A 27,348-nucleotide genomic window follows, 5' to 3' on the forward strand; every position below is an offset into this window, starting at 1 on the left:
TACCACTCTCTTCTGGCCTGTAAGGTTTCTGCTAAGAAGTTTGATGATAGCCTGATGGGTTTTCCTTTGTATGTGATCTTTTTTCTCTCTCAACAGCTGCTTTTAAAAATCTGTCCTTACCCTTGATCTTTGCCATTTTTATTATTATATGTCTTTGTGTTGTCTTCCTTGGGTCCCTTGTTTTGGGAGATCTGTGCACCTCAGTGGACTGAGGGACTATCTCCTTCCCCAGATTGGGAAAGTTTCTAGCAATTACCTCCTCAAAGACACCTTCTATCCCTTTTCCTCTGTCCTCTTCTTCTGATACCCCAATAATGCAAATATTGTTCTGTTTGGATTGGTCTCACGGTTCTTTCAATATTCTTTCATTCTTAGAGATCCTTTTTTCTCTCTGTGCATCAGCTTCTTTGTATTCCTCTTCTCTAGTTTCTAATCCATTTACTGTCTCTTGTACTTCATCTAATCTGTTTCATTTCAGATATGTAATTTCTTAATGATTGAATCTATGTCCTAAATTTGCCCCTAAGTTCTTGAATATTTTTCTGTACCTCTATGAGCATGTTTATGATTTTTATTTTGAACTCTCAGGAAGCTTGGTGAGTTCAGTCTCATTTGGGCCTTTTTCTGGTGTTTGTGAGATTGTGGCCTGACAGTTCCTCTGACAATTCATATTTGTATGTGGCGCCCTGTAGTGCCCAGAAGCTCTTCATTAGATGACATCAACAAAAAGCAAACTTTGCGACATTATCATAGCAAGGTTTTCAGTGACTTCCCTTATCTTTCTTAATATTAGATTTTGGTTTAACAAATGCAGAAATATTTAAAATATTTCTTCGATTTCACATACTCGATGAGAAGGAAGAAGTATTGCAATAGCTTTCGGTTGCCTTCGTATTAAAGTTCTACCATGGAGAGTTTTGTTTTTGTTTTTACTTTTGATTTTAGTTTCAGTTGGTACCAGTGAGCATCCATAAAGCTGTCTTTCACTCTCCAAGGTATAAGTGGTTCCTGCTTCTTGTCATTGAACATTTCAGTCAGGCAGCAATGACTTAACCATGGCCAAAAGTGTGCTTCCAACCCCTGAGGGACATAGATACATCCAATCCTTTGGCGTCTCCTAAGGTACATGTGATAACATATGACAAAGGGGGGGGGAATAAAGAGAGCATGGGAAAAAGATCATTATTAATGAAACAGTTTTTATTTTCCTCTGCTAGAGTTTTAAAAAGTCATGATTCCTGTAGAACTTCATGCTACATTCCCTTGATTTTAACTTGAATAGGTTTAGAGAGAGAAAAATTTAATTACCAGTAATTGACTTATTCAATTGACAAGCATGAATTTGGAGTCATCTAAATCACACTTCTCCTTCACAAGTATGCATCTGAGAGTTGATTCATAAATCATGTCTTCCAAAGGCAAGCATATGACCCGTTAGCTTTCAGGATCAGAGGCAACAAATACATCTGAAGGCAGAAGTTGACTTTTGGAGTTAATGTAAGACAAACACTAATGAGAAAATATTAAAGAAACTAATGCACTAGTTAAGATCAGTATCACTCACCTCATAATAAGATGTGCATCCTAATACCTCATGCCTTACCTCAGAGAGACCACAGTCCTGTGTCATTCTGAGGAATGTATTTGTAGTGCTCGGGCAGGGACTAGTTTAAGTGCCCAACTGCAGTCTATTTTTTCTTAATGAAAACTGTCAGCCTCACATGATTCAGAAAAAAAATGACTGAAATTGGATCTTTTGTAACAGCTAAAAAAACAGTCCTCTTTCTAACCTTCTAGAAGTTCCCAGGTTTAAAATCCAGTGTGAACCTCCTGGATTGAAGCTGGTGTATTGCATCCTTAATTCATGTTCATGGCATATGGAGAGTAAGAAATTAATGTCAGTTGATCTAATTAGAAATTAAGATTCTCTGTCATCTAATTCCCTGCATGTTTTTTTTTTTGTTATCTATTTTTATAGTTGGTAGAATATACAGAATGTAGTGGGATGAGGTAAAGAAAGCAGAGAATAGAATTATTTTTGCAGAACTCATGTGATGGCAAGTGCTCTTTTTTCTAAAATAATGAAAACAGTAGCATTTTTATTTTTTTTGACAGTCTGTGAATTAGGAGTATTTGGGGATAGGAGATAGATATTAATTAGCATGACATGTTTTTGAAAATTAATGAATTATGAAATGGTGACTTTTTTTTAAAACCAAATTTAATAAATGTTAATTTTATTATTTTCAAAATACTTTAGGACATTTACTTGTGAGTATATATGCATCTAAGTAAAGGGTTAAAAGTATCCTATTTTCAGCCCTGAAAAAGAAATTAGCTGAACTAATGATTATTTTTATGCCATACCCCTGTGCTTTACATCAAAATGTAAATTCTTATCTGTATGAAAAAGTGATTTTCTGCAGTTCAGTGTGATGGAAGTGTAAGTACGATAAAACCTAAACTGAAACCTAAGTTGAGCTTATTCTCAACTTTCAGAAACATTTTCAGTGACAAAAGAAAATTATGTAGGAAATGCAGTCCAGTATGCCTTAGAAAAAATATCATCTTGTTCTGAATAAAATAACTTTGGACTATTGTTTGCTAAACAGTTATTTCTTTTTTAGAGAAAACTTGAGCTGCCTGTTGGCCTTCAGTTTTTAGAAAAATGCATTCACACATGCTTGAAATAGTCTTTTAGGCTAAAGAATGTAACTTGTGAGAAAAACATGACTAATTCTGCATATCAGATAGAAAAGTTGTGAGCTCAGAAGCGCCTTATTCTCAAGTTTTTGAACAGAATGTATTTTAGAAATGAGGGGAGGAGAAATTAACCTAGAAGACTGAGATTTAGATACCAAAAGTACTGTTAATCCTATTCAGTCATGTAATGCAAATTTTTGTCTCCAACTTTCAAGGTTTTCGCAGATTCCTTGCATGCTACCTCTCCTGCTTGTGGTTACAGAGTGCAGCCTCTCACAAGCCTGGACGGCCACTCAGCTGGACGGACCCCTGCTTCCTTGTAAACTGTTGGGCTTGAGCAGTGGCTGCAATGCCATCCCCTTCCATGGGCCATCCCCTTCAGGGCTAAAGGGTCCAGTGTCAGAAATGTGTATGATATGGGCACAAGCAGAGAGCTTAGCGGTACAGAATCTAACTCTACCTTGTCCTCTAAGACCTAGGGCAGGCTGTTTATCCCCTCTGCTGAATTATGAGATTTTATTTCTGATTTTCAGTGAGAATAATCCTACCTCATTATTATGAAGGAAAAATCAGGTGTACGTGAACATTTTTCTGGCAGTTTTAAAAATGTGACATTGCTTTGGCTAAGTGTGGATGTCATGTGTATGCTGCCTCTGGCCAGCAAGAATGTAATGGGTTCACATTTCTTTCTCAGCAGTGCTTTTAGTAAATGCTCAGAGCAGGCTGAGCCTGCTGGTCTGGGTGTGTATGGTGGAAGGTGGACAAAAGGAGGAGAGGATTGTGCCAGAAATATCGGGGGGCTTATTATTCTCCAAAAAAACACAGCCAAATAGTCCTGTTACCAACAGGATGGGTAAAGACGTTGTTTTGAAAAATCTTCTGTAGAACAATAGACTGCACATACTCTTGTTCATGCATCATGTGTGTGAAATCTTAAGGATGTTAACACATGTACTTATTTATACCTTAGATTCATGTGCAAATATTAATGTATCATACATTTTACAGCTTATCTAAAAACTAAAGAGGGTAGGACTAAACTTTTTAAGTAATTTTAATAGTGTGAAAAATCTTTGCCCTCATTAAAAATAATTTTTTAGTGAGAGCAGTACAATTAATTTATATACTTTTTTAACATTTTGTTTTGATAATTGATTTTTTAAAGCCTGCATCTAAATCTGAGGTTCTGTGTATTTTGATTCTTGGTTTTAATAGCTTTCATTGCTGAAAAATGTACTTGCAAGGATGTATAAATACAAATGGAAGGAGTGTATCACTGGCCATTTTTAGTAAATTGCTGGACTCCTTGTTTCAGCCCGTCCTACCAGTTTTAGTTGACAAAGGTTTTAGTTGACTTCCAGATGTTAAATTTCCTTTTTCTTAAAAACTTCAAAACATATTAGAGGTATTATGTTCTTAAAGTTTTAACAGATGGGCTGAAACTCTCTGGCAGGATTTCGAATAGGCAAGAATAGTCAATTTCCAAGTTTTTGAGTGTGCTGATCTAATGGTTTTCATAGGTGACACAGTTACATTGTTTTTGGCAACAAGATCACAAAACGGTGGAAACATTCCCAAACATCTGTTTTTAGAATCCTCTTTTCAAAGCATCAGTTTCTCTTGAAAAGTAGTTATTTTCTTGCTCCATGTTGAGTCTCACTTTTACTTTGAAAGGAAGCTTGAAGTATGTTTATTTCTTTGCTGCTAGGAAGCACACTCCTGACAGGCACCTCTGACACTCGCAAAGGTCCACAAATTGGGGGCACTCTTCTTTTTGTAAAGGAACAGTTCATGACTCATCCTGAAATTCCATGTCTTCTTAAAGTACTTGGGCTCCACTTCCCTCTCAACCACACACAGGAGTTCTTTGACTATATGAAATAACTTAGCAAATACCAGAAGCAGAAAATTTCTTAGAAACATCCTCACTTTGATGCATCTGGAGCATATCTCCTAGGCTGTGCAATTTATTCTAATCCTTCAGTCTTCAAGTATTGGCCATTATTTTCTTTGTATTCGCTAACAGTGTTTGCTGACAAGGAATGCATTTGAATTTGGCACCATAGTGGTTTTTCATGTACTTTTGGCCTTTTTTTCCCCCACCTTGGTAGGAACAAAGAGTGGAATGTGGCTTTTAGTGTCTTGCTATTAAAGGAACCTAGAAAAAAGCTTCTGTATATTAATCATTAAATTAGTAAACTTTTTTGGAGTACTTAATTTGGTAGTTTTGTGTTACATGAGTTCAACATCACTGGAAAACCTATAGATGTTTGTGTTCAGTTTGAGTGCTTAGCTTCTGAATGACTTGCCCTTTCTGATTGCCCTACACTGTCTTCAGCTAATATCGCAAAGGCACGATGTATGCTTAGGGAAGTACACATCTATCACTTAACCAAAGTGGATGGGAGTACACATCTTCAGTAGTTTTCTCAATAATTCCAATTGTTTTGGGGCTATTCTTGTCATATCCAATTAAATCAACAACGCTTTGGCCTCATAATGCGTTGAAGAGATAGATGCTCAGCCCTCTGTGAGCTCTGCTGTATTCTTGCTAACCAGTGCTTGTGTTTTCTGTATTAGCTTTAGGTCGTCTCTTTTCAGGCACCCTTTTAAGCACGTGTTTGTTTTGTGAGGGGTAATTAACTTTGTTAAAACTAGACGGTAGGCTGTGTAAGTCCCCTCTGCCGGGCATGTGCAAACTGCAATCCATCACTGTAGGTTCCAGGGCATGATATCCCACTGTCAGCCCCTCCGGTTGTGGGGTTCCCACTTTTTCTTCAGGTTGTCTTCCTTACAGCAGACAGCTCATGAATGATGAGGCCATATGTAGAATACATTTTGCAAGGGTTCCTTTTCTTACATATAAAATAAATAGAAACTCTACCTCCTTGCTGGGTAGCACACACCCTCTGGTTGGGGTCCATTGAGTTAGGGTTATATGCTGTGCAGCTGAGTGAGATGTTTCATGAATGCTGTGTTTTTCCCTCATTGTTATTATGAAAATAATGTGTAAAGACCTTTACCCCCCCACCCCAGATCTGCTTCTCCAGCTTTTATGTGCTTTCTGTAAGTTTAATATTCAAATATATGAGTATGTAACCCTTTTCAAAAATACAAATAAGCACATAGTAAAAATATCTTGCTTTTTTCTCTTCATACAATTTCTTACTTTCCATGTTAGCATTCAGATATACATAACAGTAACCCTGGTATTTTAATCTCTGTGTCTCTAGGTAATACACTTATATTTTGTTTATGAGTTTCTCAGTTGTATATCTTACCTGTTGACCTTTGGCCATTGTAGATGAAGCTCATAGCTCTCCCATGCCTTTTATTTTCTCCTCTCATCCTCGTTGGTTAAAAATATACACAGCTTTTGGTTGAAATAATAGTATTTACCTCATGATGTCTCAGTTATTTTGAGTACTTTGTAAATAGTACTCAATAGTGTGTTATTCAGTAGTGTGTGATGTTAAATGTCACTGAAAAAATTACAGATTTATTTCAGCCTTTCTTCTCATGTTAGAGGCTTTCATCGCACATCTGGTGGTTCATTGCTCTCCATTCAAATTTCAAATTGAAACATTAGAAAACAGATCACAAGTTCTGGGTACATGGGCGACAATGCTTGCTGTTTGGGGGGCTTTTCAGGGGAAGGTGGTTGGGAACAGGCCAGCCTTTCTATCCACTGGTGGAGTTTCTTCTGCCAAGAGGAGTCATACAGTTCCCTCAGGAGTGGCCACGGCTGCAAGTGTGATAGCCGAGCCAAGCGTGGCAGCTGGGCCCCAGGGGTGAGCATGGAGATTTCCACTCAGCCTCTGCCCGGCCTGCACTGCTCTGTGCCTGGTGTTCCCAGTTCTGAGGCCTCATGGGTGCCCTTCTCTGAGGAGTCAATCCCCTGCCTGCCGTGGGGTGCGGTGGTTGGCAACAGACACCACACTTTCTGCTGCCTGACCTCTGGCGCCTGGCCTCTCTGTCTGGAAGGACAAAGTGGCCACAGGCATTTTAGGCAGCAGCTTTCTCTCCTTTTTTATTAGCCACCCTCTTTTAAAAATTCTTTGAAATTTCTTCTCTTCTGTTGTCTGCTCTCCAGTTTTCTTTGCCACAGTTGTTTTTTCCATCTCTAACTTCCTTTATTATCATTTTAGCAGGGTTTCTGGAAGGGAAGGAGATAAAAATGCACAGGCAATTCATCACCTAAGACGGGAATCCGGGAAAGCTATATGAACTGCGTAATGGTAACCTTCCTCATATTGTTCTTCCTGCTGCAGTAAAACAAGCTGCCCTCTGTTCTGTTCACGGAAAGAAAAACAAAAGTCCAACCCTGACAGAATCAGGAATTAAGTGCTTCCCTTTTGGAATCTTAATATAGGTTCCAACTATGAAGTCTGCTGTAGAAATCCCATCTATTTAAAAAAAATGCTGAACTATACATGCCCATCCCCTTCTCTGTCGTTCTGTCGGGTTCATTGATCATGTGTGTGTGACTGGTTTTGGAAATGCCTGGCTGTCTCTCTCATTGCTTACTTTATCAGCTGATGTGGTCCTCTCTGGGTGTGCTGCGGGACCCGTCTCACAGAGCAAACCCATCTCTCCCCAAGGTGGGTGAGAGCTAGGGCCTCCTGCCGAAATTGCATCAGCATTGCATCTTCCAATGCCTTGTGGAAACTTCTCTTTCCCAGTCCACTTAGGGGACATGCTTTTAGGGTGCCCTCAGTGCAGGATGAATATTTAGAAAGATACCAGGAAATATTAAATTATTTTGGCATGTGATATACCTGACTATAAAAAGTAAAAATGTTCACTGGAAACTTTCAAGATCAGTTTCTTGGATTGCTGTGTCATTGCTAGTATTCATGCTCCCGGATAAGTGAAGTTCTGATGGTGTCACCGCCGCTAAGTATTTGAACATTGTGTTTGAATGTCTTCAACCTCAAGTGGCAGAGACCTAATTTCCACCAACTTAAAGAGTTGACTGGTTTGTGAATCTGGGATGGGCTGGCCTTCAGATCCACTGGGTCCAGGGATTCAGATAATGTCATCTCCACATGGTTCTTGTGTCTCTCATCCCACTTTCCTGTGTGTCAGCCTTGCTGCCCTTCTGGAGACAGGTTGAATGGCAGCTGCAGGCATATCGCTCAGTGTAGCATCCCAGTTATGTCTGGGTGTCAATTTCAGTGAAGGACCAAGATCATGCAGTGTCCTTGATTATAATAATGGAGCTGTGTCCTCTCTTCCTGCCTTTGTCCCTGCCCCCTACACACAAATAAACAAACACTTCATGCGGTCATCTGTTTCTTGTATGAATTAAGAGAAGCTCGGTGGAAAGTTGTGATTCATTTTTATTTTTTGGGACTGTTTCCCTCCAGCAGGTACTGGAGCCCATTGGTGGTGGCTGAACCCCTGGAATGAGCAAAGTCATCTAGACTGAAGCCTATGGGGAGTTGTGGGACCAGTGCCCAGCTAGAGTTTGCATGCCCATTGGTACTCAGCGCTAGATGAGCAATGCGGGGCAGCATGCCAGAGCTCCCCACTTTCAAAGAAGCCAGAAATCCAAATCTGTATGTAAATTATCTTGAGTCTGAAAATAATTGGTAATTAATTCCAGCATTTTCTAAATTACTGCCTAGGCCAACCGACATATCATTTGCAGTCTCTTATCTTCTCAAATGTATTTTTGAAAGTATAAAGCGAGGTTGAGAGAGCTGAAGCAATTTGCTCACTTCTGGGTCCTTTTTGAATGGACCACATTCACGTTGTAAGATCTTGTTTTCATTGGCAAAAATTTTCCTGAAATTTTAAATGCCAGTGCTACCTCTGTAAAGGCCTGTAAGTGTTTGACCTTAATTTTCAGTAGTTTCTTATCAGATTCTTTGGTTTATGAGAGGTAAACTTTGAACATGACTTTATCCTTCTGGATAAGTTGGCAGTGGGCCAGCCAGTGAGCAACACTCATCAGAAGTCTGATTGAGCTTGTGATAGCAAGTTGACAGATGGTGTACAGTAGAGTGTGTGTCTGTGTTATAAATTAAAGTAAGATTCTAAGCAAGAGTTTAAATATCTCTGATGACATTTTAATTTTAGTCAAGTATCCATTAATCAAAAGATTGACTTCATGATCCTTGTTCAACAGAAAAATACCCTTAAGTGTATTAATTTGGGCTTTTGAGCTTATAGATGCTGGAATGGCAGACCTTTGTGGTTTGATTCACATCTCTACTCAGCTTTGCTGTCAGGACAGTTTTATTTGGGTCATTTCAAAAGAAGGCTTTAATTAAAATATACTTGGATTTTATTTTGTTTTCTGCAAATACAAATACATTAATTTTTCAAAATTGTTTTCATGAACAGTGATGGAGCAGCTATAGAAAATTGACCTCTTGCCTCAAGATAAATAAAAATACATTTAACCAATATTTTCAGCTGCCCATTTTTTCCTGCCTCTATAATTGACTATATTTGTTCTGCCTGCCCCGTGGAAACTTCAGAACTTTGTAATTGCTATTCAGTTTGCAGTGTAAATTTAATGAGAGCTCTGCCATATACCACTCCAAGTGTGGGCTGTGTGCTTGAGTCATATTGGGACTTTGATTTTTAAAATTCTTAATTATGTCAATGTATATTCATTAAAATTATTTCCAAATGAGAACTGATGCTCTAGACAATGGGTTTTTAAAAATATGGAAAAAGAAATTACAAGTAGGTAGTAAAAACCAGATTTAAAAATTTTAAGTAATTCCCATCTCACCCCGCCAACCCTACTCAAACTTACTAAGATAAATTAATAAAGGAAAGTAAGGGAAAATGGTGCCTTTATGATATTCTTCATTCTAAGAATGTTATGATTGCTACTGTAATCATAAAGTATGGACTGTAGTATATAAATCGATGGTGGTATTCACATTTTACAAATAAATAAATGTAACAGAATTTTTTTAGAATGTCTACCCCCCAGGTATTTGGAAGGGGTGGTCAGAGGTACTATACCCACCTAATTTGGACAGTTCTATGGAAAGTAGTCAGTCTATCAAATCTGTTAATGTTTATTATCATAACCCTCAAAGTTCTTAGTCTCTTAGCTTCCCTGCTCCTCCTCAAGCTCCTGCTGCCCACCCTCCGGAAAGAGTGAGCCCAGATGGTTCTGGAGTGGGGCAAGGGGAGGGACATGTACAAGCTTGATGACCTTTCAGGAAAATATTTTTGTAGAAATATGCCTGAAATCATATTGTGTACCTTTGGTGGGGGAGGACCAGAAAGTTCTAATTCACACTTAAATGACTGTGCTGTTGGTGAAAACAGGGACTGAAGGTGACAGAGCTTTCAGCTGAGGTAGCTCTGGGAATACCCTCAACTCTGACCTCCTGGGAGCTGTAATTTTAGTTTTCTGCCCATTCACTTCCTAAGGCCAGTGAACCCAACGGCGGAAATGTTCAAAGTAAATTATTTGGTAGAAGGATCCTATGCTTATCACCCATAGAGTCACAAAGGAATTTTGCTCTTTTAGGAATGAGTCCAGTAAGGGGAAAGTCTCTATTTTCAGACATTGATATGAAGGAATACAGAGGAGGGGGAAAGGAGATTGTTAATGTTAATCGTGAGTTTGTTTCACTTTTTTTCATTGTGGAAGCCAGGAGCTGTTGACAAACTTGTAAAGCCTGGGACTCTGGTTTGACATTTGTTGTTTGATTTCCCTAAGAAATTAATCCAAGTTCAGATAGTATCCCAAACAATAGTCCCATCAAGGTGCACATACAGTTCTTTTTCCTGCTGGGTCCTTACTAGTCTGGAATCCTTTGTGCATGTCTTGCTCAGGTTTATCACCTTGCAGCCTACCCACTTTATTTGTATTATCGAATTATGTTTTAAAATGTGCACTCATATTTTATATAAGTGGCTAGGATGATGTTCAGGAGATAAAGTAAGTCCTTTTCAGTCTGTGTCTTGAGATTTTGAGAAGGGATAACGCCTTTTAGGGTAATTCCGACTCTTGCTATCTCTGGTTTTGCCCCAGTGTCGGATGGACTGGCTGCCGTGAAAAGTCCCTGCCAGCTCCCAGCGGCAGGCCTCAAACCCTGCAGTGTCACCTGGGGAGGCCTCCAATCTCATCGCAACATGGCATCATTTGTAGGAATTGTCTATTATAATCAGATTAAATGCCCTAGTGTCTACATGTGAGAGGTTGTCTTTTTTTGGTCCTTTTTGTGTATTCTGATGGAATGAAAACCAATTACTAATTATATACTAGTCTGGGAACATAGTATTTAGGATGAATATATCTGAATTAAGTGTCATTAATAATGCCCCACAATTTATGAACATTCTTTGCTTGACTCAAAAATTATATAAGTGAGTGAAATTTACTTTGTAAATGTTGCAGTGTGAAATGGCTTGTGGGGATGTCTCTGTATGCCTTAATTTCAGAACCATTACCAGCTGTGTCTTACTTCTTTATTCCTTGGCCAGTAGCTATTTATTTTTGCAGCTTAATTGCAAACTCTTGTTTTCTTGCCAGTGTGAATTCAGTGCTACAATCTTTGTAATCAGATCTAACCCACAAAAAACAAACCTGTTCTTAGAGTGTTGGCAGTAACTTGAATGGGATAGAAATTTGAATGTTTTGCTGAGGATAGGAATCAAAATACCTTTATTAAGTTGGATCGTACACTATTTTAAAAGGAGTAGTTCACATCAGGTTTACTGTACTGTGTGTTAATCTTTCTCATAAAGGAAACTCAACAATTTGCTTTAATAAATAATTGCTTTGGAATTATTTATTTTCTAAATTTGGAAAGATCTTCCCAAATTTAGAAATGCAGAGCTGGTCCACACCTGTCTGTTTTGGGGGTGACTGAGACAGCATAATCTATTTTGTATCCTTCAAGAATATTGTTTATGATTCACTAAGATTTAATGGTGCTTTGAGGACTATTTATTTTCTGTTTCTTCAAATGACAAAGCGTGCCGGAGGAACGATAACTTTTCAGTGAGATAGATCTTCCCAAATTTAGATTATACTTACTGAAGTCAGAGCAAATGTAATTGTAGTAGAGCACGGTGCATATTCAATTAAACATGTATTCAGTCATTTATCCTAAATATCTATTTAATTGCTCCCTTAAAACAACGGTGGGGGAAATCCTTTAGAAGTTTTTAACATGAAGACTTAAATTTCAGGTGAGTCTTAAGAAATCAGGGGCTCTAGAGGATCTTAGGGTCAGCCAGGCCCCTCTCCCTGAATATTAAATTTGAGATAACTCAAGTGAGTTGCCTGTTTAAGGAAGACTTAATGTGAATTAGTTTATCTAATCTCACCAAGCCTCAATTTCCTTCTCTGGAAAATGGGGATAATAATAGTACCTACGTCATTCTGTTGTAAAGTCAGACATACTGTGTCTGACTTGAAAGTCAGATACCATGCCCAGTGTTGTTTGTGATGAAGCCAGGTGTCCACCAAGTATTAGGAGCAAGGTTAATGCCTAGTATTGAAGTGAGTTAAGGCAAAGGAGAGCCTAGACCTCGCAGCTCTCCCCGTCCCCCTCTCTGCGTCCCCACCCTGTCAGCTAATACCCTCCCAGACTCTTGAATTACAACACAAGCAAGAACATTTGGGTGCTTCATCCTAACCCTCTTGAGCCCGTTTTGCCCTAGCTTCTGTTGATGCTGACAGCAAGGCTTCTTTATTTCATGTGTTATGTTAGGCCCTGTGTTGTCCACACTGGCCCAATGTCAAAGCAGAAATGCAGAGCTGGTCCACACCTGTCTGTTTTGGGGGTGACTGAGACAGCATAAGCAGAAATGAGAGGCCCTTCCTAAGACACACCAGGAGACCCAATCTACAGCCTCTGCATAGAGCTGTTAATAATAAGCTTTGATGCTCATGAGCTTTATAGGAGCATGAATAGGACTGTCAATGCAAATAGACAATGAAAACATGTTTCCCAAAGTGGTTTGGCAGCTAGTAAGTACTCAACAAGTATAATGGGGTATTGTACTTTTATTGTTAGAGTTTAAGTATTTGCAACCTGAAGGAACCTTAAACATAGCCTTAGTGATACAACTAGTGCCTTCAGTGTATTGTTTAGCTAACCTAATTTTAGTAAACTCCAAAACCTTTTAATCTCCATAAATTAAAAACTTTTTGATTTCATAATGTGTGCTTATTCCTGTAATGTGTGTGTTACTCTTTCCTTCAAAATAGTAATAATTAACACAAATTGTTTTATTTCCTTTTGTGGATATTGTGTAGCATATATAATGTAGGTAGCATATGTATGTACAAATATACATACATATTACATATATACACATGATACATATATACATATATGTATATTTAATACATATACTATTTAAAATACATGTAAGACATAAATAACTATAACATATTTCCTATGTAAGTATCTATAAAGAAAGAAAAAAGTATAAATTCTTTGTTAAAATACTGGTAATAGCAGATGTAAACCAATGGTGGTAACCACTAATGGTTTTGCTACCAGTTTCAGGGTGGGCCATATATAGTGATCGGCCCAGGGAGAATGACAAATGAGTAAATTCAAGTTTTCTCAGACTGAAGACTTTGAAACCCAAGAATTTTATCCTGAAATCTGAAAGTTCACAACCAATAGCCATACATGGAGTACAGAAATTAAAAAATAGGATTAATACAACCTATTGAAGATGATGGCTCATTGTCAGTACCTGTATTAACTCAATAAGATAACTAGAGACAAGGATTTATTTTGGTTTGTGTGATGTCAGGGTAATAGGCTAAAAGAGAGAGTTCTCCAGGACAATAAACAGTCTTGGTTCTCAGGCAGCCTTCGTTCGAATGAATACATTTTGTAAAACTGATGAATGAGTGATGAATGTTGCATGTGGGTGAGCCCCCATATACAACAGAATAAAACGTGCTTAGAGAAAAAACTAAGAGCGGCTCATGGGCACACCATTGAAAAGATTGTTTACTGACTGAAAGCTGTTGTTAAATGGTAGATCCTTTGGGTCATGAAGTGTTTGTTCACAGGCCTTTACATCTAGCTACTCACCTGACCAAGACGTTTGTGGGGAGGGAGTTTTTTGGGAAGAGGAATTGTGAAGCCATCGTACATGAAAGGCAGTCCAGAAGAGAGAGAGAATGCTGTTAAGTACCTGTCTGATGACTTTGTATCAAACTACTGCTGGACTATAGAGGTGTAGTTATACCGGAATATATCGTAATCTGCAAAATGAGAGATTAGGTGATAGGATCTCTAAGGTTCTCTTTTGATTTCATCATCTGATGTGTTTGTATAAAGTGAGGTATAAGTGCAATCATCTCTGATTTCTCATCTCTTTTCTTCTATAATAACAAGAACCAAACACTCCCTACTTCTGGGGCATGCTAATTTGTAAATTTGCGACTTGTTGAAATAACTAAATGTACGCATTTTCCAGACATTCAAATGAAACACTAGTCACATCTCTCTGTCAAGAGCCGTGTAGGCTTCACTCCCTCCTGGAAGACCTGTTACAGTGGGTGCCCGGTGCTGACTCTGTATGTGTGTGTGCTGCCCCTACAAAGACATAGCAAAACTCTTTGTGGTCAGGGAGAATGTTTTGTTCCTACTTTCTATTTCCAAGTGATTATCCTGGAACTCCACTGCTCTTTATGTCACACATGGTGTTTTATGTCATACTTGACTAGCAAGCACTTCAAACCTGAAGGATCCAAGCCATCCTCTGTCTCTGCATCTGCACCCGGGGTTGAGCTCTGGTGCATGTCCCTCCTGGACCTTGCTTGGTTCTCTGCAAGTTAATCACAATGGACAGGAACTGGACTCCTAGGCATATTTCTCCCCTCAAACTTGTTTTCCTACATTCTACAGCCATTTTTTTCAAGTTCTCTGTGTTCTAAGCCTTTGCACCCCTCAGCCTGCCTCTCAACTCCCAGCATATGGCCACCATTCCTCCCAGAGGAAACAGGAGCCAGGGGACAGAGGACAGAAACTGCTGTCTTCCCTGAGGCAGGTGCTGCCACTTCTGCATAGCTCCTGCCCCTTTTGCCTCCTGTTGTTAGAGGAGCTGCCTCCCCTGTACCATTTCCACAACCGTCCCCTCCCACCTTCTCCTGCTATGGAAAGAATGTCCCTTCCTCCATCCCTCCTCCTCCTCCATCACTCTCCTCCCTCAATTTCACACTTACTAGAAACTTGCCAAACTCGGTACCTGCGTTCCCTCACCTCGCCCTCTGTCCTCAGCTTGCTCCAGTCTGGTTTCCATCACTGCGTTCCATCAAAGCCCCTCCTCTACTGTCATCAGAGGCCTCTGTGTTGCTCGATCCAGTGATACTTCCCAGTTGTCATCCCACTTGACTACTCCAAAGTGTTCAGCACTGTATGTCCCATTTTGTCCTGGACTCACCCCCCTTCATGTCCATGAGGTAAACTTGTGTGTCATTTCCTATCTTGAAGTTTTCTTCTCCTCTGTAGGCCCTCGGCTGCTGATGTTTTCAGACTGCTTCTAGGCTGTCCTGCCCTCCCTTCCTCTCCCATCTTGAGGGCATCCCATTCACTCCCAAGAAGAGTCAGTGCCTTACACGCAGGCACATGTGTTTCTGTCTGCTGCTCCTGCCTCCTCCGAGAACTCCAGATCCAGTGCCCACCTGCCTCGCTGACATAACACTTCAGATGTCTCAAGAGCACGTCAAATCTGACAAGTTCAAAACTGAACTCTTCTCTTAAAATGTGCTGTCTCAGTGAATGGCATCATGGTCTGGCCTGCTGTGCAAGCCCGTGTCTTTGCCACCTTAGTATCACCGGAATCTCCACCCTTCATCTCTGCTCTCTTCTCCCTTTGCCAGGCTTCCATCCTGTCACGGAATCCACAGTAGCCTAGTCCAGTCCTCCTCGACCTGTGTGCAGCCCCATCCCATCATGGACCCGGTTTCTGCACTGATTTTTTTTCACAAACATACTGTACAAATCATTTAATATTGTAAGATACCTGGGTAAACTGAATGGCAGACCATATGATTTTAAATCAGTCGAGTGTTTTTATTAAATAGCAATTTCCATACATTTTTTTATGGGGCATAACATGATGGAGAGTTACTGATACAGAACAGGCTAAAAGTGATGTCTGACTATCTTACTGCAGTACTTTGATAAGGAACAGAATTTTTATTTGGTCTCACACAAATGCAGTTGATATCAAGTAATCCCCAAAAAACTATTTGCATGGAAAGGTGATAGAGAGCATCAGTTTTTACAGGTTAAGGGTTAACTAGTGGCTCTGATTAAGACTGTTAGGGATGAATGCAAAGTGCTTTTGTAGGTTATAATCCATAACAATGCATTTGAAGGGATTATTCTGATTATCCTATTCTATAATTAGATTATATCATTTGCTGTCTTAAACATCTGCTGCTGTTTTTATCTGTGCTTCCCAAACTGTGCCAGGATGCCCCAAGACATTGCAGTAGTTCACTAGGAGTGCCACAGGGTATTTTAAATTTTCAAGGGAAACATGGTAACACTCAACATCTGTAAGACACCACGCAAACCAGTAGCTTGAGGGAGTTCACAATTTCAACTTAGACTATACTACTGCATTCCTTTCAATGACGTATCTTTGGGAAGCTAGGTTCTCAGCAACTGTGAAAAAAAAGAGCAGTACTATGTGAAAATCGAAGTAGATCAGGAAATAAAGGTGGTAGTATCCAATCTGATTGTAAGGTTTGAGAATTTGTGCAGTGCCCAACATACATGCCCACAATTTATAAATAAATATGATAGTTTACACATACGATTTTCATTTCACCATAGTTTTAAAAAAATTATTAAAGCACTTAATTTTTGTGACAGGCAATTCTTTGACACGATTCAGAACCAAAAATGATAGACAGCGACCCAGTGAGGAGTCTCCCGCACTGTCGTTGATGGCATCTCTGTCCTCCTAATTGCTCAGGCCAAGGCCTCAGAGTCCATCTGGGCTGTTGTTTCATACCCAACCTGCAGACTTGAGGAAATCACATTGACTCTACTTTCAAGATACACCCAGAATCTGACACCTTTTCCCTAGAGACGCTCCTGTCCTCCCCATCAGAACAGGCTGTCCCTGCAAATCCTCACAACTTGGCTCCCTACTTGTGTACTTGTGCCCACCCCTAAACCCAATAATCTTTTTAAACCCTAATTTAAGCGATATCATCACTCCACCATCCAGAACCCTGCAACAGCTCCTGCATCACTCAGAGTAAAAATCAAGAGTCTTTATAAAGAATTTTATGAAGGTTAGAGCTGAACAGCCAGGTGAAAAGAGGTACATAGGGCGCAGCCCAGAAGGGTCCTGAATGTGGAGATTCTGTCCCCATGGAATCTTTTTTGTTTTTAGCTCAACAATTATAGCTTTCCTTTTTTGAAAATTCTGTTCGACTCTTAAAAATCTGACTGGTCATTTTTGTAAGTCTCATAGTTTACTCATTTTTCTGGTTCATCTTTTACTTCATACATTTTCCATATCATTTTTGTTTTCTGTTCTGTAGCTGATCGTTTTAATAGCTGAAGTTTTGAAAATAATAATCGATTCTTGTTCCTGCTGACTCCTACCCTTGCAATCTTTGTGAGTTCATATCTGGTTGAACCTGATCTGTGGGAATCCTAGAGGTCTGTGATGGGGATGCTTTCCTGCAGATACCATTTGCATTACTTCCACCAGGTAGTGAGACCAGTTTTGCTTCACTCAAGGGTCCTAGTTTAATGCTGAATCTGTAGTTGAGCTCCCCAGCCTTCTCTGACCCAACAAAGTGTTGAAATTGGTATTCATCTTCAAAGCCACTCTTCCACTGATGCTTGCTTGATGGTCACTTTGTGCCCTACAGGGCAAGGAAGGCATCTTGAAGATTTCCTCTACCTTCACCTCTAACCAGCCAAGTGTTAACAACTCTGCATTATCAAGGACCTAATATTTTGGTTTTCTGTTTTGTTTTTGTAACTGAGAACCCTTCCAAGTATCTTCCATTTGCAGGAAGTATAAATCTTTAAAGTAGTTTTTGTTATTAGTAACAAGAGAGGTATGGTCTGGGAACTGAGATACAAAAATAATTAATCAAGAGAAAGTTCAAAGTAATGCGCTGAAAGCTGTCCCTACCATTCACTGGAATGTAAACAGAACTTGATTCAGCCCCATCCTTCTCTGTAACCATGTCTGCTTTAGTTCTGGACACCTTCCCAACTCATCTCCCTCTCATTTAGTCCCAGGACCCTGTACCTCCCCCTTTTCCTTCGTGAAGGTTCCTCTTTCGGCAAACTTACGCCCTACCCCAATATTTAGTTTTGAATTTAGTTCTTATAAGAAAGGTAAAGACTACGTGAGTGGCAGTGTTGCCAAAACTGTAAAGAAATAGTCATATCCATTAATTCAACAAATATGTATATCAAAAATTAAAAAGCCTTCTTTCTCAGACAATATTTTCTTTACAGAGGGAGGTTGTCCTAGATATGTCATCCGAGGGTTGAGGCTCTGGACAGGAGTGGGAAGATAGAGGAGGGGGGGCCATGAGGGGTCACTGCCCAGAATCCTCCTGTGTCACCACGGTCGCGGGGGCCCCCAGGCCTTGTAGCAGAGATGAGTGGCTGGAGTTGGAGCTGGATGTGAACTGGGAGGTAGCGGTGACGTCTGATGAGGGAGATGATTCAGGATAGGAGTGGGGAGGAAGGTGAGCCGGACATTCTCGTGTCGACTGGGTTTTCTGCATGAGACACATGTTCAGATCAAGCACTTCACACCTCTATAGTAATAACCTGTGCCATTTATTTCATATTTTTCTAGATCAATGAACTGAGCCATGTTCAAATCCCTGTTATGTTGATGCCAGATGACTTCAAAGCCTATTCAAAGATAAAGGTGGACAATCACCTTTTTAACAAGTAAGTCCAAGTACAACCTTTTATAGAACTGATGTGGCTGCCAGGAGTATAATTTTTGTGAGTTTCTATAGTCACATTATTTTCCAATGGGTGGGAGTAAAGTTTTGCTGATGAAGTTAATCCTGTGATAAACATAACCATCTGTCATTTTCAGAAAAGCAGCAGCAGGCCCTCTTGGGTGATACCCTTCTGCCATATGGTATATTGTTCTGTACGAATATCTTACATGTTAAGAGTGATATTCTGATTACAATTTAAATATTTGAAGCTGTAAATTGTTTGGATTTTTTAGCAGCTATGGAGCTCAGCTATCTCACATGTAATTCTGATCATGATTACTTTATGAACAGAAATGACTGCTTCATAGAATAATAAAGAATTAAGGTGCTTTTTTATGACTTGTAATTGAATGCCATGTTGGGCATTGAGAATATTTCTCCTTCATTTGAGTGTCATTTTAGACATCACCATGAAGCACCTTAGGTATTAGCCAGTCCTTCCTAATGGCCCTGCCCTCAAGCGGCTCATAGGCAGGTGACTGAAAACTGATACATACATGGAGTACCAGAGTAGACATTGTGTGTGTGTGTGTGCGTGTGTACACATACACAAAGGAGAAAGCCATTCTGAATGAGTAGAATGAGCCTCAAAGAAAACTCTCCCACATGAGGATCAATTACAAAATTTCTTAATGGGGGGGCTATTGTTCTAATGTGAAACTGGTGTGTTGATTCTAATCATAATACTGTTTAGAGGTTGACCTTTTGAGGGGCCCTTTTCTATGTGAATTTAGAATGTGGTATTTATATAAAACATAAAATAGGTCTGTTCAAGGAATGAGAGATAGTCATTTTGTGACTTTAATCAGCCAGTAATTGAGGACAAGTGTGGGAGCCTCTGTTGCCCTCCTGACCCTGCACATCCTTTGCTCTCCTGTCACCCCTTCCCTCTGTGTGGCCCCTTCCCTTTTCACCTCTTCTTCCCCGGGGAAGCAGCTGTAATGAGCGTTCAGGATCCAACAGATGGCATAACCCCAGTGCCCCGAGGTGGTGAGAGGAGACCGAGGACCTCAGTCTGTCCCAGGCCTTCTGTGGGCTGCAGGCAGTTCTGGGAAGTAGGTCTGTGCTGCTGGGGGTTGGGAGCTCCTTCCGAGCGCTTCTCCGGCTACGTGTAGAACTAGGTGGTGGCAGACACGAGGCTGGATTCCTCTTCATGCATCTGAGCTTTATTCCGCAATATGACTGTTTCAGAGAAAACATGCCGAGCCATTTCAAGTTTAAGGAATACTGCCCGATGGTCTTCCGGAACCTGCGGGAGAGGTTTGGGATTGATGATCAAGATTTCCAGGTGAGTTGCTCTCGTAACATTTGCTTCAGATGCGTTTCAGCACTGTTTGTGTAAAAGAGGATTTACACGATCCTGTTTTAAGATAGTTTTTTTCTCTGTAAAATGGGATTTACATTTTTGTCATTATAAGTAATTATATAATAGTAATTTTCATTTTATGAAAGAATTTTTCAGTGTTCTTACTGAAATAAAGAATTCTTTCAGTTAGGGACCTCTACACAATAGGATTTCAGTAGTTGGTAGGAAGAGACATTATTCTTCGGGAAGACAGCAAGCAGGTGAGCGTTTCAGGTAATACTCTCATCTCGAGGTAAAGAGTCTGCTGGCAGAGCCTCCTTTTGAAGTCTGCCACTGACTGTGTCACCAGCCTGTGCAAGAGTGTTTGTGTGTGTTAAATTTGCATTTCCTATGTTTGTAGAGGCTACTTAAGAGTCTCAAACTTATTTTTGTTTTTGCTGATTTGCTGCTTTTCAAATCAGTCAACCGGACTGTGGCCCGCTGCATTTTTGTCAATGGCCACTTTGTGCACCACGGCACAGCATGGGTACAGCGATCCTGTGTCGCCACCAGGAGCCGGCCCCGGCTTGCCTTCCCCTGTTCTCGGTACTCACTGTGTGATGGTGTGCTCCCGTGCTTTTCTCCCCTGCTTCTCCATTTTGACTTAAAGTTGATGTTGTGGTGCTGACATAGCTGCTGACCCACAGCCATGTCTCCTAAGAAAGGACTTGACATGGGCCATCTGGTTTTCACATACACAGGCTGATTCATAAAAGTCAAGGGTTTTTTTAAGGGCAGAGATCTAAGATAGGAGATGCAAGGGCCTCTTTAAGGCTGTGGACAATGGTCTGTTCATTTTACTGTGAGCTCACTGACTTATTTTAAATCTTTTCAAATTTAGGAAACATTCTTTCTCATTTGCCCCAAATCAGAAATCTTAATTTGCCCTACCTTAAGTGCCATATTGCCACCCTGGGAGCTTACTTAGTACTGTCCTAAAGTTTTGTGGGCCTTCCCACCCTGCCCTGCCCCGTTGTTGAAAGTTTCCAGGAATTTCTCACATGCTCACTCAGGCCTGGGAAGCCTCCAAACTACCATGTTTTGAAAAAGCAATGTTAGTGACGCTGCTGGACATTCCCTCCACTGTGGACCGGGGCTGGGGTTTCCACGGAGGGCTGGGGAGCAGTAGTACAGGGTGGGGAGACACCCAGTTTGCTTTTAAAAACTGCAGTGGGGGCAATGCTCAGATTTGGGCTTCATGAGATCAAAGTTAAACTTGGAATTGACTGCTGGAAAAGAAAGTCACTTTTAAAGTGTAAATTTTGAAATAGTAAAAATAGTTTGTGTAAAAAGGAAGCATTCTCCATCATTTAAGAACTGTGTATTACATTGAAAGAGGCCATGTGAAAATAAACTCAGTACTTTAAAGGAATGAACAGCTGAAAACTTGGATGTCCTAAGAAAATCTCTGCCTGCCTCTCTCATGATGAACTCAAGTGTCCTCTAGTTGTCCCCCTTCCCCTTTTTTTTAAACAGGTATATTGTTCTTTACAGAGACTGACTTTTGAAGGCCTGTGCTACAGGATCTTGTTAGATTCTTCAATTCATTACCAAAATGAAGTCCTTGTAGTTCTCCTAATCAGCCTGGTTAAATGACATCTAAAATGGACCTGTTACCTCCTGAATTCTGTGCTGTAGCAGATAAGAGGTTTTTAAATGTCCCAAAATGACCAGTTTAGTCACTAAAATACTAAGACATGAGCCTTTCCCCCCTAAAAACCAAACCATGTAAGTTGATGCTTAAGTAGGTGCAAATTGCCGAGTACCAACTTTGAAGGCAGATTTGGCAAGTGGGGGATGATTCACACATAACTAATTGGCAAGTCTGTTAAGCTCTAAACATGAGAGATCAAGATAGAGGAGAGCCAGTGTGAGTATAATTAATCATTTGAACACCACTCTTTTCTCAGCTATGCCTGGTGCTTTTGGCATTTAAATTGCTGCTTTCTCTTTGGCAACTGAATTTCTATTAAAAAAAAAAAGTGGGTGTTCAAAGTATCTTTAGCAAACCAGAGATACACTGTTTCCTTCACCAATCCTATGTTCCTTTCCCAGTGTCTGTACCTCTTAAAAAACTGTCAGCAGGGGTAGAGTCCCTGAGTTTCAACTGAAGACAAGATTGTAAATTTGGGGCTCAACCTGCTTTGTTGGCTACTTGGTTTGGAGAAAAGGAAGTTGTGCCAACTCTGGCTGTAGGGTCCTGCCTTGAGGCCTCCTGCACGGTGCAGCGGCTCTGGGCCCCTGTGACAGCCGGCAGTGGGAGCAGGCCAGGCCCAAGGGGCCATGATGGCGGCTGGGGGGCACATCGGCTCACCACTGCCCAGACATTTCACTCAGTCACAGCCAGACCAAATCGTTGACACATGCAGAAGCAAACTGAATACTGTTTTTCAATCTGGGTTTGAAAAATAGGATCCACGCCCTGGGGTCTCGCCTGGAGACGCTGGTTCGCTCCCGGGGACCAGGCCTTACAGAGGCCGCTCTGCTTCTCCTTGGCCAGGCGTGTTCTTCCCAAGGCTCCCTCAGCAGGTGAGCAGCCTTGAATCAAGGTGGAGGAGGAGCGCCGCTGTCTGGGTCATTTGCTGTTCAAATCTTCACATGAGATCAAATAGATAAATGGGCTCAACCTGCCTTTTTGCTGCACCCAAGAGTCAATATTGATCAATCTGATAAAAGTAATTAGCCATACATAGTAATTAGCCAACATAGTTAACCTCTGTCAGCAAACTAAACTTCTTGGAAGGAACTGAAAAGCATTCCTGCTCTAAATATTTGACTTCTTGAATATCTTTTGAAAATAAAGTTTCTTTTTCTTACTGTTAAAGACAATCAAGCAACAGTTCTAGAATATTCACCATTAATAACAGTATCACCTAACATACATATATAAATCTCTATGTTTGTATATGGCTAGGGCTTCTAGATTCAGAACTTTGTCCAATTTATTAGTGCTACTTAAAGTTACTTCATTGGTTTGTAAGATGCTCAGAATTGAATTGTGTTCTTCTGATCAGTGTTGGCCAGTGGGACTCCCCATTACCATACTTCTAAGATGTCTTTTAAATGAATGGTTCTGTGAGGCACCCCATTACTATTGCTGCAATTCTGTTTCTGCCTTTGCCACGGCCACTTTGAGCCCTGATCCCCCTCAGGTCACTGATTTCATGCAATTATCAATCCAGTGTGTGCTTCCTACACCTACTGCATGCCAGGCTCTGTAGACATTGGAGGGAATGCAGAAAAGAAGAAAGGGTAAATGAGTTCCTTTTTTTAAAATTATTGCATGCCAGGTTAGGTATTAGATGCTATTGAGTTTACAGAAACACTGACATTTTGATTCCTCAGAGTACCAGAATTCTCTTATGACAGGCCTGGGAAGTCAGCCGGAGGCTTCAGTTAAAGTTTCTGAGCTGTGGGCGAGGCCTGCCCACCAGACAAGGAAAGGTTGTGCAGGATGGAGATGAAGCAGTTAAGCCTAAACACAGCACGTAATTGAAGTGGAGCCTTCTTGTTCTTTGTGGAAGATAATACCAGGTTTACTTTTCCCCTATCACGTCTCCTGAATTAGAATCCCTCATTATTCACATTGATGTATTTTCTTCTTTGTGTTTGAAACAGAGAATTCTAATTTTAAAATAATTTTAAAAGCTAATGTTTTAAACTTTTAATGTTCTTGCTTGAAGTTTAAAAATAAAATTCTAAAGTGTTAAGACCTTCAGAGTATACCAAACTTAGGGGAAAAATTCTAGTCTTGACTCTAGAATATAAAGTCTGTCACCATCTTTTCAAATGTAGATTTCTCAAATATAATTTAAACTGTCCAGAGGGCCAGGACTGAGTTCGGCTTGTTTATTGGGCTGCAGGCTCAGAGTTCAGCCCCAGCCTGGCTCTGGGCAGGAACTTAAGAAATATTTGTGGAAGAGAGGGCAGGGTGGGGGCACACCAAGAGGGGGGAGCCTTCGGGGCCTGAGAGCTCAGCAAACATGAAGCCACTGGGCTGCAGTGGGCTTGTGGAGACAAAGATGGGAAAGGGGGGAAGCTGGAAACTGGCCTGAGGATACTGGATTCTTCAGCCTGAGAGCAGCCCTGTGGGTGTTGTCCCAGGGAGTGATGTGGTGCCATCTGGATTTTCTAAAGGTAATTGAGGCAGTTGTGCATAGAATGCATACATGGGAGGTAAAGAAATTAGGAGGCTCTGAAATATCCCAACAAGGGAAAAAGAGGATGAAGCAGGGTGCTTGGTACCAATGGGGTCAAGCAGAGAACAGCTTCACAAGACAGAGAAAGAGAAAACTGACAGGATCAGCGGCTGATGGCCCGCAGGAGCAGAGGGCAGGGGCAGAGGGGCTGGGGCCTGAGATGGGGGAGGTGGGGGGAGCCTGTCCCAGGGGAGCAGACAAAGGAAGACAGAGGTGAGTTTTTAGCTTACAGAATGTGGAGGTGACCTTGACATGCCAGTGGTCGTGCAGCTGGGTGTCCTGCATGGTGTTCAGGAGCTTGTCTCTTGACGGTCCTCCGGCAGTGTCACTGTCCTGAATTAGCATATGCCTTGAGCCTTCTGAGCTCTTGTGTTCTTTTGTAACTGGTTGCTGCTCCCTAGATTTGCTCAGCTCACCCAGTCAGTCTCTCCTCACCGTCCTTGGCCTCACTGGTCAGCCTCACAATGAACATGGGTCGGAAACTCCACCTGGGCTGAAAACCAAAGGAGCGCCTGCCAGATTGGACAAGTCTTTTGATCGACTTTGGAAAGCTCCCTCACCACCCACTGGCATCATCAGAGATCTCTTGTGCTTTCTCTGTTTCTTTCTCTGAGCTGAACCAATTACTGCCCCCACCACACTGTCCCCACCCTGAGAATGCAGCTCCCTGTTTGCCTGCGTTTCCTGCACCTGAACCCACTTTGGGTTTTGACTTGTGATTTTAACCAAGAGCTCACAGTTAGAAGCCTGGCCCCAGGAGCTCCCCTCCTGGATATTTGCTTGTTTATTATGAGCCTCAGGCACAGGTCTGTGCATTAATTGCCCTCAAGTACCAACCTGAGATTTTTAAAGGCAATCTCCTGGAACTCTGTGAAGTTGCTGCAACTCTGCTGCTTTCCCTGCTGGTCGTTACCATTTCATTTTTGTGTTCTTCTTTTCTAAAAAGTTCTTTCATTATTGATAAGTGTTAAATTGCACTGTGGCTTGTGCCTGTGCTTATGGAAGCTATTCTACACCTGGGATCACAGCTCAGACTTTCTTTGAAATTCCCCGAGAGCTAACACAGGGCTTTGAACACAGTGGGCATTTAGTAAACCCTTGATGATGATGTTCGAGATAGCATGTTGGTCTTTACCTCTGACGAGGTCAGAGAACCATCTGTGCTCTCTCAGATGTGTCAAACGCAAACCGGAAAGCAGCCTCTTATACGCGGTCGCTCCAGGCTCCCGGGCTGTGATTTGAGGCATGTAATCATGATCCTGAGCTGTCAGCAGGGCAGGGGTTGGCTTCCAGGTTTCAAGTCCATGGAACAGGTAGTCTGGGTTAGGGAAAAGAACGTTTTCCTGGGTTGAGGCTGGTTTGAGTCTTGGGTCTTCAGTGACTGGTGCTGTAATTTCATCTGTCCCTTACCCCTGGAGGGTCTCAGATTTTCTCATCTATGAAATTAGAAAGAAGGACAAAAACATTCTCTGAGGCCCTTCTACCCATCTGATCTCTGAATGTATTACTATGTCAACATGAGTAGATGACTGTCACTGAGATTTTTTGTATACACCATTGACACATTGCCTTTGAAAGGTAGTGGCTTTAACACATCTGAGCACGGCAGAATTGATTTTAAGTGACCTTTCTGTTGACTAAAGACAAAAACTTCAATATGTGATTTTTAGCAGAAATACAAACTCAGGGAAGAAAACCTGCAAATGTATATAAGACTACATGGGTACTTCAAGAGAATTAAATGTTCAAATGCTTGGGTAGTTAAGAAATTCAGGGGACCATAATGGTTACTAAATCATGACCTTATGAGAGGTGTAGAAGATTGGTGGTAAGACTGAGCTAATTAAATTGACCTTTACATTTTCTCTACCCTTCTGGAGGCCCTGCTAATCCTAGACTTCCCGCTGCGGAAGTAAACATCTTCAGAGAAGACGTTCAGGGGCGTGGGAAGGAAAGATAGTATGATTAATCCCTTTAAGGGAAATGACAATAAATTTCCAATTATAAATGTAAGAAGGCCATTGAGGAGTTAGCTTCATCTCTCATTATCTTCCTTCATTTCCTGTCAAGGCCTGACCGGCACCAGAGCTTCAAACACAGCTGTTGAGGTTTGAGATACAGGGTATTGTGAGATTATTATGGTTTGGCTATGGAAAGTGGAAGTGGTGAAAGATACGTTTGCCTTCCAAGTGGCATGAGATAGCCAAGCAAAAATGGACTAAATTGTCATTGTTTTACCTGCACTCTTATCTAATAGTTTTACCTTGGAACTTCAATTTTTTTTTTTTTTTTTTTTTTTTTTTTTGAGAGGGCATCTCTCATATTTATTGATCAACTGGTTGTTAACAACAATAAAATTCAGTATAGGGGGGTCAATGCTCAATGTACAATCATTAATCCATCTCAAGCCTAATTCTCGTCAGTCTCCAATCTTCTGAAGCATAACGAACAAGTTCTTACATGGTGAACGAATTCTTACAGAGTGAATAAATTCTTACATGGTGAACAGTACAAGGGCAGTCATCACAGAAACTTTCGGTTTTGATCATGCAATATGACCTATAAACCATCAGGTCAAATATGAATATTCATTTGATTTTTGTACTTGATTTATATGTTGATCCCACATTTCTCCTATTATTATTATTATTTTTATTTTTAATAAAATGCTGAAGTGGTAGGTAGATGCAAGATAAAGGTAGAAAACATAGTTTAGTGCTGTAAGAAGGCAAATATAGATGATCAGATGATCAGGTGTGTGCCTATGGACTAAGTATTAATCCAGGCTAGACAAGGGCAGCAAGACATCCACGGATGCAGAAGATTTCTCTCAAAGCAGGGGGGGTGAGGTTCTGAGCCTCACCTCTGTTGACCCCCAAATTCTCACCTGATGGCCCCCCTGCGACTGTGCCTGTCTTAGGTTGTTCCTCCCTTGAGGAATCTTACCCGTCTCTGGCTAACCAGTCATCTTCCGGGGCCATACAGGGAAATGTAAAGTTGGTAAGTGAGAGAGAAGCCATATTGTTTGCAAAGGTTAGCTTTTTACTTCTTTGCAGATTTATGCCCTGTGGCTTCTATGCCCAGCACTTGTCTCTAGGTATCTTTACCACCTGGAGGAATTATGATACTCGGTAAAT

At 40.9% G+C, this 27,348-nt stretch overlaps 1 protein-coding gene across 2 annotated transcripts in view; it reads left to right on the forward strand.

The window, feature by feature from the left end:
- PIP4K2A (phosphatidylinositol-5-phosphate 4-kinase type 2 alpha) overlaps window positions 1-27,348 on the forward strand; it is a 171,398-nt gene that overhangs the window by 93,879 nt on the left and 50,171 nt on the right. For both annotated transcript variants that reach the window (XM_073229102.1, XM_017659292.3), the window contains exons 2-3: window positions 18,511-18,608; window positions 19,859-19,955. In XM_073229102.1, coding sequence (XP_073085203.1) covers window positions 18,511-18,608; window positions 19,859-19,955 — 195 coding nt within the window. The remainder of the gene's footprint in view (window positions 1-18,510; window positions 18,609-19,858; window positions 19,956-27,348) is intronic.

The sequence above is a fragment of the Manis javanica genome, chromosome 2 (assembly GCF_040802235.1).
Source record: "Manis javanica isolate MJ-LG chromosome 2, MJ_LKY, whole genome shotgun sequence".
Lineage (NCBI taxonomy): Eukaryota > Metazoa > Chordata > Mammalia > Pholidota > Manidae > Manis > Manis javanica.